General features: G+C 46.3%; 1 protein-coding gene across 1 annotated transcript in view; it reads right to left on the bottom strand.

Moving 5' to 3' along the window:
* Window positions 1-4,854, bottom strand: part of LOC132826581 (acrosin-like) — a 43,403-nt gene extending 38,549 nt beyond the window's left edge. Inside the window, exon 1 of the mRNA XM_060842538.1 lies at window positions 4,776-4,854. Coding sequence (XP_060698521.1) covers window positions 4,776-4,854 — 79 coding nt within the window. The remainder of the gene's footprint in view (window positions 1-4,775) is intronic.
* Between the last annotated feature and the right edge of the window lie 10,578 nt (window positions 4,855-15,432).

Below are 15,432 nucleotides of genomic sequence, written 5' to 3'. Positions count from 1 at the left end.
ATGGTGGACACATGCCATCACCCTCACAGCTGAGATAGATGCCCAGCAGGCGCACTTCACCAACTTTTAAGAGGAAATCCAAAGGGTGCCAGGAAATGCACCCACGAACTGGAGCAAGATCACGACCACTGAGCAACTTAAAGGGAAAGGAGCCTCTGAGTATGGGGACTGATTATTTAGGATCTATCAGTAATGCTCAGGGCAAGCAAACCCAGATCGGGGGAACCGTGCATTCATTCAAGCTTTTAGAGGTGGGCTCTCTAGTGCCCACTAAGCCATCCTGAAAATGGGAGTAATAATGTCCCAGGATTATGATGACCTAGTTGAGTGGGCTAGTGGGGTGCATGATGCAGAGGCTCCTGTGATAAAGGCAAGACCTGACAAAGCAGACGACCGGAATGGAGGCAAGAGTAGAATAAAACGATCCTGCCACAACTGTGGCCTACAGAGACACTTTGCTAGAGAATGTAGGGTCCCACGAGCAGGGAATAAAGCAGGGAACAATGTAAAATACTGCAGCCTCTGCAACAGAACAGGACATATGGAAGCAGCGTGCTGAGAAGAGCATGTGGCACCCCCAAACTCCACCCAGAACACCGTGGAACTGCAGGAGTCCCAAGGTCAGCAGAGCTGATAACCAGCTGCCCCCATTCATGAGGGTAAGGGAGAGGGGAGAATTTACATGCCCGCAGTAATAGGAGGGAGGAAATTGAAATGTTGGTAGACATAGGAGCAGCCGTATCCATCCCAAACTTACCCTTACCCCCACACAAATAAAACGATTCGCAGTAGGAGGGGAAAAAATACACCAACTTACCTAAGCAAAACTACCCTCGTAGAAATACACAATATGTATATCTCTCCATTAAATTCTATATATGCCAAAATAGTGAGGGGACTATATTGGGCAATGATCTCATGAAAGAATATAATGCTCTAATTGATTGTGCAAAAGGCAAATTGATTTGGCCCAAACAGGACAGTTAGAAGACTGAGATTGGGAAACTTACAAATCACCTTGAAACTATTAAAGTGGCTAATAGGGACTGGAACCCCGAAAAGGGGGGATTCAAAGCCATCAGCACCTCTGAACCTGGAGCTTAGACAGAAACAAAGTTAGATACAGGTCTAGTTAACATAGACCCGATAAGGGTCCCGGATTGGAGCACAAGCCCCACCGGCAATACCCAGTAAAACCCGAAGCAGATAAAGCAGTTGTGGAGATAGTGCAAGGACTAGTGAAACAGGGAATCCTGAAAGAAACTGCAAGTACAACTAATTCCCCAAATTTGCCAGTACTAAAGCCTGATGCGAGTGACATGCTCACCATTGATTATACAGGACTAAATAAGGTCACAAATTGCACCCCATTGTAGCAGATCCCTCCACCATTTTAAATGGCTTGGCCCACAAAAACACAATTTTTGCTGATTTAGACATAGCCAATGGCTTCTAGCCAATGTCGTTACACCCTGAGTCCCAGAACAAATTGTTTTTTTACAGTAAGGGGCAGACAGTAGACGTGGACTCACCTGCCACAAAGATTCCACAACAACCCCACTATTTTGTACAGGGTGATGAGTGACATCCTAAAGAGAATAGATTTACCAGAGGATAGCACTGCCATCCAATATGTAGGTGATATCCTAATTGCCTCAGAGTCCAAGTCAGGACACCAGGAAGCTTTATGGTTAGTATTACAGGAATTGGCAACCGCAGGGTTAAAAGTCAGCCTCACAAAGGCACAGATTGGCACAACACAAGTCTTACAGCTGGGACACCTTATATCCCAGGGACGCAAAATAATGCCCAATGACCGCAAGAAGGAAATCCAACAGATGCCACGACCTGCCACTGTCAGGGCAGTCAGGAAGGTCTTGGGCCTATTCAGCCACAGTTGGAGCTTTATACCCGAGTTCACAAAATTGGTTGAAACGATCCAGAGGTTAACTAAAGGAGGCAAGCCAGTCTTGGAACCTGTAACCTGGGGGCCAGATCAGAAGGAGGCATACAGTCAGCTTAAAATCTGACTCAAATTGGCCCCCAGGCTAAGGCTGCCAGATCCCAGCAAGGATTTTCACATCCACCATAATAATGTGGGAGAATTTTACTCCACAGTGGTCACCCAAGACCACAGTAGCAGGAGAAAGCCTGTAGGGTACTACTCAACTACAGAAGGGCCAGGAGTCACCGGGTTGCCCAGGTGCATAGCAGCCTTAGACTGTGCTGCTTGGGCCATTAGGGTTAGCGAGCCCATAGAAATAACAGAGAATGTCATCTTCCACACTAAACACAGATGGTGAAGATGCTAAACACAGGGAAACTGAGGGCCATCTCCAATATGAGAAGGGCAAAGTGGAAAGCAGTTCTTTTACCCCCAAGTTGGTCCGTGGTAATAGTCAGGGATGTGGTGAAAACCCAGCTGAGGGAATTCTCGACACAGGGGGATCATTCAGCTGTGGGGATATAGATGGGGATGAAAATGGAGGGAGAGTAAAGGATACCCCCCTAGACACAACCGAGGAGACCCTCTTCATGGACAGGTCACAAAAATATGTAGCAGATGGGCTGTGGTAAATGATAAGCTAGAAACAGTTATGTCCGGAAGGATTGATGGATGTCAGTCCGCACAGGTAGCAGAATGGGTAGCATTCGCCAAAGCACTGGAACTAGCAAAAGGAATTATCGTGAATATATACATATTACGGACAGTCAATGTGTCTTTGGCGTAGTCCATGACTACATGGTGGCATGGGGTAAAAGAGGGTTCACCACCATGCGGGGATCCCCTATCAGACATCAGTTAGATTTCAGGCACTATTGCGGGCCAGTGAACAGCTAAAAGAGGCTGCAGTAATAAAAATAAAAACCCATCAAAAGGAGCCAGTAAAAGAGAGCCCAGGTTGACTAAAATTCAGAGGAAACCAGGCAGCAGATCAAGTAGCTCAGAAAGCCTTAGAGGAAGAAGCCATTGATGAGGCTGCAATAGCCACTATTGAATTAGCAAAAGACGCTATCCAAATTCAGCACCTACAGGAGGAAACCCTGCAGGAAAAGAGAGAAATGGGAACTGCAGGGGGCATTCAAAGGGAAGGATGGTGTCTGGAGACAAGCAGACAAATTGGTAGCACCAGTGTGAATACAGAACACATTGCTTGAACTGCACCACGGGCTCTTCCATACAGATAGAGAGGCCATGATAGCAAGCCTAGGGAGAGAGTGGTGGGGGAAGGAATGGGAAGAGATGTGGCCAAGTACTGCCACAGGTGCATGATTTGTGCACAACATAACCCAGGGAGAACCATAAAAGTTAGGATGGGACACCAGCCAGACCTAGGGGACCCTGGGAACACCTTCATACAGATTTTACAGGGCCACTACCACCCTCGTGAGGGAAAACATACTGCCTGGTCATCATCGACCAATTCATTCAGTGGGTAGAGGCATTCCCGACCAAAAGCTGCACTGCGACCACTGTATTAGCGGAGGGGATAATCCTGAGGCGGGGTAGTACCTCTCCAGATCAACTCCGACCATGGGACGTATTTTACAGGCAAGGTCATGAAGACTGTCTGCCAATTACTCGGCATTAGACAAAAATTTCACATTCTTATCATCCCCAGAGCTCAGGGATGGTAGAGAGAATGAATAGAACACTTCAAAATACTTTAGCGAAGGCTATGCCAGCCTTAGGCAGAACATGGGCTGAAGTGCTGCCAGCCATACTAATGAAACCATGAATCAGGCAACCGGGCTAACACCGTATGAATTAATGACCAGGCAAACAATGCAATTGCCAGAGACAAGAATCACAGGTGGCACCAATGTGGATCCACTAAAAGATAAAATGCTGCGGTATGTGTTAGAATTAAGCGCCCAATTGAAAGGGATGTGGAAATCTGTAATTGATAAACAGGACAAAAAGGACAAGGCAAGGGAACTCGAAACCTCCCCTGAGGTCCCAGCAGCAGGAAGCTGTGTCCTGGTTCGAGCACTGCCCGACAAACCAGGCTTTGCCCCAAAATGGCATGGGCCATACGACGTGGTAATAAGTGGGGACACCTGGGCCTGGACAGATATTAAAGGAAAAGGCACATGGAAGCACTAGACCCAACTAAAACTGTTTAAAGACTCCTGTGACCAAACTAATGTCATTGACCATTCCCCAGGTGCAGACAGGAACAGCGGACAAGATGGTCATCCCGGGGGAGTACCGAAAACACAACAGAACAAACCACACAGGAGCACGACTGCACCTCCTGACGAAAACAAAGATTTTGACTGATAATTTTATTTAACTGCAAAAACATATACACATGTATGTATTTTACTTTGTTTAAGTGTTGCAACTGTTGGGAACATGTCAGGATTTGAAGATAACCTCTTCTATAAAACCCACCTAAGCTTGCATGGGAACCAAACTGTCTGCTTACCCACTGGTGGGATCAGTACAATCCCTATTTGTGGCCACCCTGGTGTGGACCCCTCACGACCTGTAGACAGTAGACACCTTGGGAGTGTCATATAAGGGGCAGTTAGGAAAATACAAATGGGGACTCCAGGGTAGATGTGTGCAGCTGGGCAGGACCATTGGCCCCATGGAGCTGAGTCCCCCAGCCTAGAGAAGTGAAGACCCATTTAAAACCCAGTAACTACCCACTCTGTTTCACAGGACAGGGATGGGGATGCATTTATGCCCTGGTTTCCAAAAATGGCTCATGTGTCCAGACACAACGCACTTATCAGCACTGTACAGTCACCAGGGGATAGTTTACCTGCACCTGCAGTGAGCAGGCGTGCTTGAACGTTACCGTGGGCAGACAATTCATATGTGGTCAGTGCAATGGCACCCATGTCAGCTCTGCCATTTGGACATACCCGTTCAAGGCTTACCAGCTGGGGGAACACCTGGGGGATCAAGTGTGACATGGGTGGACAGACAGACGGAAGGGCAGGACAATGTATGTTACTGAGTGGTGATAGGATTTGTTTTTCTATTTAAGGGGATTTATGCGTCAGACACCCCAGACTTCCCAAACCCGTTTGCGGTAGGGACAATTGCACCCCCTTACTGTACCATGCCCCAGCGGGGGACATGTCCGGAGAAGGATAGTGACCCCCTTTATCAGCCAGGAGTTCTGTGCTGACTGGCAGATCCGAGCCACTTTGGGGTCATCATTGGAATATGGATTCTTGAGATCTCTATCTTTGGGGCACGCAGCAGAGGTTGTCAGTGCTAAAACCCGAAATGACCTTGTATGTGGCCTGACTATCTTAGGCAATTATACCTCAAAAGATCTGGAAGCAATTAATATACAGTTTACTGAACTCAGACTCTCCACAGCAGACACATTACGCGGTAGATTATCAATTAGCACAGCAAGAGGGAGTTTGTACAATTATTGGTGACAATTGTATTGCCAATGTAATTGATGACTCATATAACATTACAAAAGCCATCAAGAATATCGAGACCAGCTAGATAATTACAGACAGGGAGCCACAATTACAGACAGCTGGCTAAATCAGTTGCTCGGTAAATCTTGGTGACCCTATTTGGCATGTAAGTTTGCTTTCCTCATTGCACTCATGCTGGTATTCTGTGAGGGCCTTAGGTGTTTAAAGCTCTGCTGTAAGGTGCTACTGATGAGAACTGTGCCACTGTGGGCGGCACGGTGGCACAGTGGTTAGCACTGCTGTCTCACAGCGCCAGAGACCCGGGTTCGTTTCCCGACTCAGGCGACTGACTGTGTGGAGTTTGCACGTTCTCCCCGTGTCTGCGTGGGTTTCCTCCGGGTGCTCCGGTTTCCTCCCACAGTCCAAAGATGTGCGGGTCAGGTGAATTGGCCATGCTAAATTGACCGTAGTGTTAGGTAAGGGGTAAATGTAGGGGTATGGGTGGGTTACGCTTCGGTGGGTCGGTGTGGACTTGTTGGGCCGAAGGGCCTGTTTCCACACTGTAATGGAATGTAAACTGTGCCAGCAGTGAGTGTCACGACTGAAGAGCCCCCAATGAAATTGGCACTCCATGATACGCCTTGGAAGGGGGAGCTCCTGGAGATGACCTCTACATGTAAATTGGGTGTTCTGCGGGAGATCCCCGAAGTTGCCTCCTAGACCACAAAGGGGGGAGATGACACAGGGCAGGGTGACACTCGGCACATGGACACACAAGATGGCCACTGAGCCAAAAGTTGGCCACTTGACACACAAGATGGCCACCAGACCATGATATGCAGAGCGAACACAAAACACTGACTGGGACCACCAGGATGCCAGTACAATGCACTCACAACCTAGTTGATCAGTTTAAGGTGGGTGGGGGAGAGAATACACGAGTAGCTTATACAGCCCGCAGAAGTGTCTGGGTACAGCCAACACCCCTTATAGAAATGCTAACAGTTTGCTACAGTCTCAATACAAAGTGCTAATAGCTGAAGATGTGTTGCTGCAAAAGCGCAGCAGGTCAGGCAGCATCCAAGGAGCAGGAGAATTGATGTTTTGGGCATAAGCCCTTCTTCAGGAATGAGGAAGTTGTGCCAAGCGGGCTAAGATAAAAGGTAGGGAGGAGGGACTTGGGGGAGGGGCATTGGAAATGCGATAGGTGGAAGGAGGTCAAAGTGAGGGTGATAGGCCAGAGTGGGGTTGGGGGCAGAGAGGTCAGGAAGAAGTTTGCAAGTTAGGAAGGTGGTGCTGAGTTCGAGGGTTGGGACTGAAACAAGATGTGGGGAGGGGAAATGATGAAACTGGAGAAATCTGAGTTCATCCCTTATGGTTGGAGGGTTCCTAGGCGGAAGATGAGGCACTCTTCCTCCAGCCGTCGTGTTACTATGGTCTGGCGATGGAGGAGTCCAAGGACCTGCATGTCCTTGGTGGAGTGGGAGGGGGAGTTGAAGTGTTGAGCCATGGGGTGGTTGGGTTGGTTGGTCCAGGTGTCCTAGAGGTGTTCTCTGAAACGTTCCGCAAGTAGGCGGCCTGTCTCCCCAATGTAGAGGAGGCCACATCGGGTGCAGCAGATGCAGTAAATGATGTGTGGAGAGGTGCAGGTGAATTTGTGGCAGATATGGAAGGATCCCTTGGGGCCTTGAAGGGAAGTGAGGGAGGAGGTGTGGGCGCAAGTTTTGCATTTCTTGCGGTTGCAGGGGAAGGTGCCAGGAGTGGAAGTCGGGTTGGTGGGGGGTGTGGACCTGACGAGGGAGTCACGGAGGGAGTGGTCTTTCGGAATGCTGATAGGGGAGGGGAGGGAAATATATCACTGGTGGTGGGGTCCGTTTGGAGTTGGTGGAATTGATGTCGGATGATACGATGTATATGGAGGTTGGTGGGGTGGTAGGTGAGGACCAGTGGGGTTCTGTCCTGGTGGCAATTGGAAGGGCGGGGCTCAAGGGCGGAGGAGCGGGAAGTGGGGGAGATGCGGTGGAGAGCATCGTCGATCACGTCTGGAGGGAAATTGCGGTCTTTGAAGAAGGAGGCCATCTGGGTTGTTTGGTATTGGAACTGGTCCGCCTGGGAGCAGATGCAGTGGAGACGAAGGAATTGGGAATATGGGATGGCATTTTTACAGGAGGCAGGGGAGATGTTCTCTGAAACATTCTGCAACGGTCCACACCCCGCACCAACCCAACCTCCACTCCTGGCACCTTCCCCTGCAAACGCAAGAAATGCAAAACTTGTGCCCACACCTCCCCCCTTACTTCCCTCCAAGGCCCAAAGGGATCCTTCCATATCCACCACAAATTTACCTGCACCTCCACACACATCACTTACTGCATCCGCTGCACCCGATGTGGCCTCCTCTATATTGGGGAGACAGGCTGCCTACTTGCATAACGTGTCAGAGAACACCTCTGGGACACCTGGACCAACCAATCCAACCACCCTCAACACTTCAACCCCCCCCTCCCACTCCACCAAGGACATGCAGGTCCTTGGACTCCTCCATCGCCAGACCATAGCAACATGGCACCTGGAGGAAGAGCGCCTCATCTTCCGCTTAGGAACCCTCCAGCCACAAGGGATGAACTCAGATTTCTCCAGTTTCCACATTTCCCCTCCCCCCACCTTGTCTCAGTCCCAACCCTTGAACTCAGCACCAACTTCCTAACGTGCAATCTTCTTCCTGATCTCTCAACCCCCACCCCCACTCCGGCCTATCACCCTCACCTTAACCTCCTTCCACCTATCGCATTTCCAATGCCCCTCCCCCAAGTCCCTCCTCCCTACCTTTTATCTTAGCCCGCTTGGCACCTTCCTCATTCCTGAAGAAGGGCTTATGCCCAAAATGTCGATTCTCCTGCTTCTTGGATGCTGCCTGACCTTCTGCGCTTTTCCAGCAACACATTTTCAGCTCTGATCTCCAGCATCTGCAGTCCTCACTTTCTCCACAAAGTGCTAATAGCCAGGGCTGCAGTAAAGCAATTAGCACCCATTACTACAGTAATGGACTTGATAATGTCTGCGCTGGAACTGACAATGACCATGCTGAAATTAACAAAGACTGCGCTGGAACTGACAATGACGGCGCTAAAACTATCAATGATTCTGCAACGTTTACAGTAAACAAAAACAATAACCTCATTACTGACCTATTATATTACAAAAATGTATAAAAATATCTTGATGTGCTCTGGGTTGAGAGAAGACTCACAGCTGACCATTGTGCTGTTGGTGTCTTTCCCTCCCTGGAGATCTGGTATTTCCTTGCGCAATAAACTCTGTCGTTGAACCCTGATTCTGACTCCGAGGCTGGTGGTTTTCCCCACAACAACTCTATGACTCAAGTAAGCGTACAAGTATGCAGATGTTAAGAAGGCTGATGGAATGCAACCTTTTATTGCAAATGAAAATGAACATAAAAGTAAGGATATTATGCATCAGTTATACACATCATTGATGAGACCTTTTCTGAAATACTGTGCGCAGCTTTGATTTGAAGGATGTAAATGCATTAAAGATGGTACAGAGGAGTTTTGCTAAATTGATTCCTGGAGGAGGTTACTATTACGAGGTAAGACTATATAGACTGAGCTTGTTTTCACTGGAGAGTAGAAAATGAGGAGTAATTTGATTGAAGTTTCTAAGATCCTGAATGGTCTTGACAAGATGGATGTGGAAATGATGTTTACCCCTGTGAGTGAGCCCAAAATAAAGGAATACTACTTTTAAAAAGAACTAGTGGTTGAACTTTTAGGACAGAGTTATAAATCACAAAACACCAGGCTATAGTCCAGCAGGTTAATTTGGAGGTACTAGCTTTTGGAGCGCTGCTCATTCATCAGGCACAAGATCATAGTGTCATGTAACTGATACGATATATTAAACAAATCTAGATTGCTGTTAAGTCTTTCATCTTTTAGAATGGGTTGCAGGTTTTGATCCATTAATATGTAGGTTTGTTCATCCCTGTAACTCTGCATTTCCCATAAATGATCTGCACATCCCAAGCCACTTTACGCAATTTAGCAAGGCTAATCCACCTAATCATCTTATCTTTGGACTGTGGGTGGAAACCAGAGCAGCCAGAGGCAACCCACACAGACATGGGGAAGAACGTGCAAGCTCCACATAGACAGTTGCCCATGGTGGGATTGAACCTGGGTCCTTAGTGTTGTGAGGCAGCAATGCTAACAACTGAGCTACCATGGCACCTGTATGTCTTACACTCACTTGCAATGGAAGATCTCATATACCTTGATCTCCCTCTGGTAAGAAATTTCACCCAATATTTAAAGCCAAACAGCCTTCTTAAGTTCAGTAAATGTTACAGAACCACAGTAATGTCATGAGTTTCACTCCCTTCCTTCTTTGATAGAAGTATTTTCAGTATATGCCATGGGCTCATGTGATGATATCACCCATTAGGAAAGTGAGAGCTTGATGTGATGTAAAATCAAAACCAGCATTTTGCATTCTGCCATTTTAACAAGAGGCAAAAATATAGACAATCATATCCCCATCTGGCATTGCACTGTTTCATTGTGCCATAAATTCTACTGGAGGTCTATACTGAGCACAACTCACACATGAAACTACATAACGAAACTTAATAGATTCAGCAATTAACATTCCATATAACACTTTAAAATTAGCTACATGATCTAATATCACGGCAATCCAAATGGTGAGGAAAGAAGAGGCCCTTTGTGTTTCTTGTTGTCATATTTACACTAAACAAACCAATACTTTTGACAAATTGTAAATGTTGTCTCCAACACCTTAACTGTAGCGCAGTTTAAAAATTGGCAGCTTGCCATCTGAGGTTAGGATTGTGCAAATGCCAGATTTCAATATGTTCTTTCCATTTTCCCCACACAGCAGTTTTGAAAGTTTTTTTTTCTTAAAAAACACAAAACATATTCTCTCAAAGCTTCTGGATGGAAAGTACATAACATCTTAATTGAAAGGTGATTCCCAAGATATGCACCATAAACTACTCATTAGCTTGCCTAGTTAATTGGAGACAAAGTCTTCTTGTTGCGTTGATAACCTTTCTGATCTCTTCTTTTGAACAGAAAGCTAAATCAGAGAAAGAATTAGGGCTGGACAGGGGCCCCTAATGTTGAGGAGCGAATGGTGCAACATTTGACTTTCTAGCACCATTATTCAGTGCTGAGGATACTATTTTAACTCTAGAATATTATCTGTGTCTTATAATGCAAGAGGCATTATCACATAGATAAGGAGCAATCACCAGAGGAATACAAACTAAACACATTATCCCGGTCAATACTCTGAAAGTCCATCCCTAACAGCCCCACATCACATGAACTGCAGCAACTTAAGGAGGAAGCTGACTACCACCTTCTCAAGGTAACTAGGAATTGGCAAGAAAACCTGATTGTGCCAGTGATGCCCACATCTTGTAAATGATTTTAAGACATTAATAAGCTTGGAGTACAATGGCTCTCAGGGGACAGCAGTCTTACAGATATCTGATGTCTGCCATCCACTTTGAAATCTGCCACTTGCTGCAGCCATGACTGTAATTTCAGAGCAGGATATTAAAATGTCTGTCATGGGAACTGGTCATTGCTGCTTGTGCCAACATTTGTTGCCCATTGGTAATGGATGAGTATGGCTTTGTTAGTGGCTGTCAGCATGACCGTGGCCATGGGCTTTTATGTGTCTAGGCCCTGCCGAGCTGGAGCAGGTGATATTAGCAACACGTCCCAGTTCACCATCCGCTGTTACACTGAGGCTCTGTATTCTGAGAAAGCTGAATATATCTCAGTTTCTCATTCTAGAGGGAGGTAGAAAACTCTGTGAGGATTACAGGTTTCATTATGGTTACAAATGGCTGAATCTTATATATGTTGTCTCAGTGCCAGTTTCATAAAGTTTCACGAAGAGTTTCTCTCTGCCAAGCCTATCAACTCAAACTCGGCTCATTAATAATTAACCCCATCCCTGTGGTGACACTCTCATCCAATGCTAGCCAGATCCTCCAACCTACCATAGCCAGCAGTACATGCCACTGTGCCGATATCCCACAATTCCTAATATAGCAACCTTGGCAGAGCCTCCATCTTTAAAAGGCCATAATGCACCCAGCCAAATACTGGCTCTCTACCTCTGATACCGTACACACTCCCAACCAAGGTTCACGCTTTACCACTTTCACTATTGCATGTAACGTCTTCCCTCACTCATCCTAATCCTCTTCCCACCCACAATAAATAATCCCGCATGCCCTCTGTGCTGCCTATTCACTGACTCAGGACACCTCACCACCTTCTCCCCCCCACCACCGTATCAGCACTAACAGCTGTCCACACACCTTTGTCTCACTCAATCCCTCCCTTCCCATTATTAGAGGAAAAAACTGCTCACAATCGGATGAGGGCCAGGATGGGAGTTGGGGTCTCCTACATCCATTCCTCACTCCTAATGAGGAAATGACCCTGGCACTGGCCGGAGAGGGTCAGAACTCATCCTGAGAAGATGCCAAGACATCGGTGTCATGCCAACCGGGTAAGAAGCCATGTTTGTTACAGTGCAATTCTCACTCCAAGCACAATGTCATTTAATTTTTACTGAACACAATCTCTTACTGGTTCCAGTTGTATGTTCAGGATCACAGAGGGTAAGAACTCAGTGCCACATCACATTCCTCCAGCACAGTTGTGTTTCCTCTGCAGTGTCTGGGTCTGTGTGGAATGGGGTTGTCCACTGAAGGGCCTCACAAAACAACATTACCTCAGCTGCTCTGGATAAGGCCTCAGCCATTTTCAATTCCATTGTGCATGTGCAATTTACAGGACAATGGAAAATAACATTGGCCACTCCTCAGATAGTTACTTCCAGGTGTGTAGGTGAAGCCCCCAAGCACCAACATCCCCTTCCAGATAGACCTCTCCATCAACACCATAAGCATTGCACCTCCATGAGACCCCACCCAAATGTTTTGGTTTCCATTTGTCCACTTTTGCCCACATCCAAAGCATGCAGTCAACATGCCAGGTATAGCAATACACTGCTTCTTGCAGAAGCCAGGGTGCTGCTCACTATTGATGAACCCCCCTCCCACATGACTCCTTGCCCACATGCTTGATCATCTGCTCCCTTTAAAAATATTGTATTACCCTCCTTCACCTCTCTGCATCCTCTACATTTCAGCTGTCAGCCCAACTTCCTAAGACTATATTCCCCAGTCTCCCTGACCCTGAGAACAGTTCCCCTCACTTTCCACCCTGATTTTCAGTAAACAAACTACTGGGCGGACTGTTGCTTAGCCCTTTGTGCAATTTTGCTGGCCAGCCTGAAAACAGGAAGTGGCCAGACCCCTGACTGGTGCCTACAGACATCCTGCAACTCTCCAGACTGGCTGCACTGGACCCACAGGATGTCTGTGACCCATTACCTCCTCTGGAGGAACTGTCTCCTGACCTTGACAGTGCTAATTGGATGGAGAAAGTGAGGTCTGCAGATGCTGGAGATCAGAGCTGAAAATGTGTTGCTGGAAAAGTGCAGCAGGTCAGGCAGCATCCAAGGACGTTTCGGGCATAAGACTGCTTCCTGATGAAGGGCTTATGCCCGAAATGTCGAATCTCCTGTTCCTTGAATGCTGCCTGACCTGCTGCGCTTTTCCAGCAACACATTTTCAGCTCTGTGCTAATTGGATGCCTGGCAATGCCAAGCCCTGGACTGGTTGGCAAGGTTGGAATCCAGGGAGAGCTAGCTGCTTGGATATAAAATTGGCTTGAAATAGGAGAGAGAGGATGGTGGTGCCTTCTTAACCACCCTATCTATATGTGATGCAAACTTCAAAGAATTACCTACCTGAACCCCCTACGTCTCTCTGTTCTGTAGCATTTCCCAAGGCCCTACTTTTACTTATATAAGTCTTGCCATTGTTTGTTTTACCAAAATGCAATACCTTGCAAAACTAGTGGGCATAGGTTTAAGGTGAGTGGGGAAAGATTTAAAAGGGACCTAAAGGACAACGTTTTTTTGCACTGGGTGATTTATGTATGGATTGAGCTGCCAGAAGAGGTGGTGGAGGTGGGTACAAAAGACATTTGGATGGGTCCAAGAATAAAAACAATTTTGAGGGATACGCTGCCAAAAGATTAGTGTTAGGATATCTGATCAGCATGGATGAGTTGGAACAAAAAATATGTTTCTGTGCTCTATGACTGATGTTGAAGTCTGACCTTGACTTACTATGCAGGGATCCCGACTGACAGGAGCCTTTCTGGACCTCAGTGAGATCTAATCCCCTTAAACATTGAGGCACGGCTGTTTGTTGCAGTAGCACATGCTATGAGATTAACAAAACAATGTGCTGTACTGAAGACTGCTGATCAGCAAAACAAATATATGCTTTTGTGTATCCATTAAAAAGCAATTCAAGGCAGTAGTACTGTAAACCTTTAACCTCTGCCAAGGTCTATGGGCTAAAAGGCAAGGAAAACAAGGCAAAGCACTGATGCTAAGTATGCAGCGATGCTATAAATGAGCAAGTGCTAAGTGAGTAGCCCTAAGGTGCAACTTGGTCCATTCCATGGGCTAGGTGCCTGTCCCTGAGTACAAAGTGTCCTTGAAGCAGCACTTCAATGACAATGCTCCAGATTTCAGCACTGAAGTGCAACAGTGTACTGTAGGTGGGTTTGAGGCATTCTAATGCTGCACAGAGAAGCTGGTGCATATCAAATCTGTGGATGTCAAAGGCATGTAGCCTTGGATCATACCCTGAAACATTGGTGCTGGCAGTCCAAGGTGACAGTCCAGTGGAGCAAATGCCAAACAGGGGTCACATGTTACCTGCTCTGAGTTTCATATCTGGATTTCTTGGCATCTGGTTTCTATCCATTCATGGTAAATAGGAAATGGCATATCATTGAGGTAAGCTTTGCAGTCAAAGAGACGCTAACACCTATCTCACCACTCCCAGAATTATGGCTTCACATTCAGAACTTCGTTGGAAATTGCAACTAGTATCTCCTGACATCAAGAAAAACCTTTCTGAACTTGTCACGCGATTGTCTCAAATTTTTCACCATAGCCCAAGTTGTTCTGGGCCCGACAAGTTTCTGCTCAAGCTGTCATTGACTGTATGCACAGTGTTTTGCAAGTGCCACACGTCAGCATGGAATTGAAGTCGCGCCTTCATCAGAAGCAATCACAAGTTGTAATCCCTCCATCTGTTTTCAGGGGCTATCAAATGTTGCTCCCACTCTGTTTCAATTACTTGAGATTATCCACGGCAGAAGAGTAGCAGCTTTGCTATTTTTATATTATTACAAAAGAGAAGTTTTATTGATTAAACAAAATGATTGTAAAACAAGCTATTATCATGTTATAAACAATCCATACTATTACTGAATGGTAATTTAGACTGTCACTGGAGAAATGGGAGAACTGTGTCTGACATATAAACGTCAATCCAGACAGTGAATGGGTGCAGCTTTGTTTATTCATGTCATGTGAGCAATCTATGATATAGGTACTTGCACAGAGCTGCTCAGACAAGAGGTTCAGGTATTTGACCCAGCAACAGTGAATAAAGATCCAAATTGGTTCCTCCAAGGTGGTGGTGGTTCTTATGAAGTTCATGGATTAAGAAGATGCAGTTGAATGAGGCATCACAAGTTAATTTAGTGCATCTTGCAGACTGCGTAGTTTGGGAAGATATTCTTCTTACCCAGGGGCTCAGTTTCTGCTGTTGTAGAATTAGACATTGGGAAAAAAAGATATGACCTTCAGCCAATTTATGGAACCGACCAATTACACTGAACTGAAGAAAACTTACTTAAGAGTTGAATCGTGAGCAACAGATAAGAGGGAAGGATTACTCACTGAACAACTGAAGAGAAACATTGTTTATTCAGGATAATGATTAATTGGCTTCAGCTCCTTTGAATGTGAAGCAATGACAGACTTACTTAATAAAATGCAGCTCAGACAAAATTCATGCAGCTAAGCTATGTCATT

The sequence above is a fragment of the Hemiscyllium ocellatum genome, chromosome 23, assembly GCF_020745735.1.
Source record: "Hemiscyllium ocellatum isolate sHemOce1 chromosome 23, sHemOce1.pat.X.cur, whole genome shotgun sequence".
In the NCBI taxonomy this organism is placed as follows: Eukaryota; Metazoa; Chordata; class Chondrichthyes; order Orectolobiformes; family Hemiscylliidae; genus Hemiscyllium; species Hemiscyllium ocellatum.
Note: the sequence above shows the minus strand (reverse complement) of the source record. Positions and strands in the feature narration are given on the sequence as shown.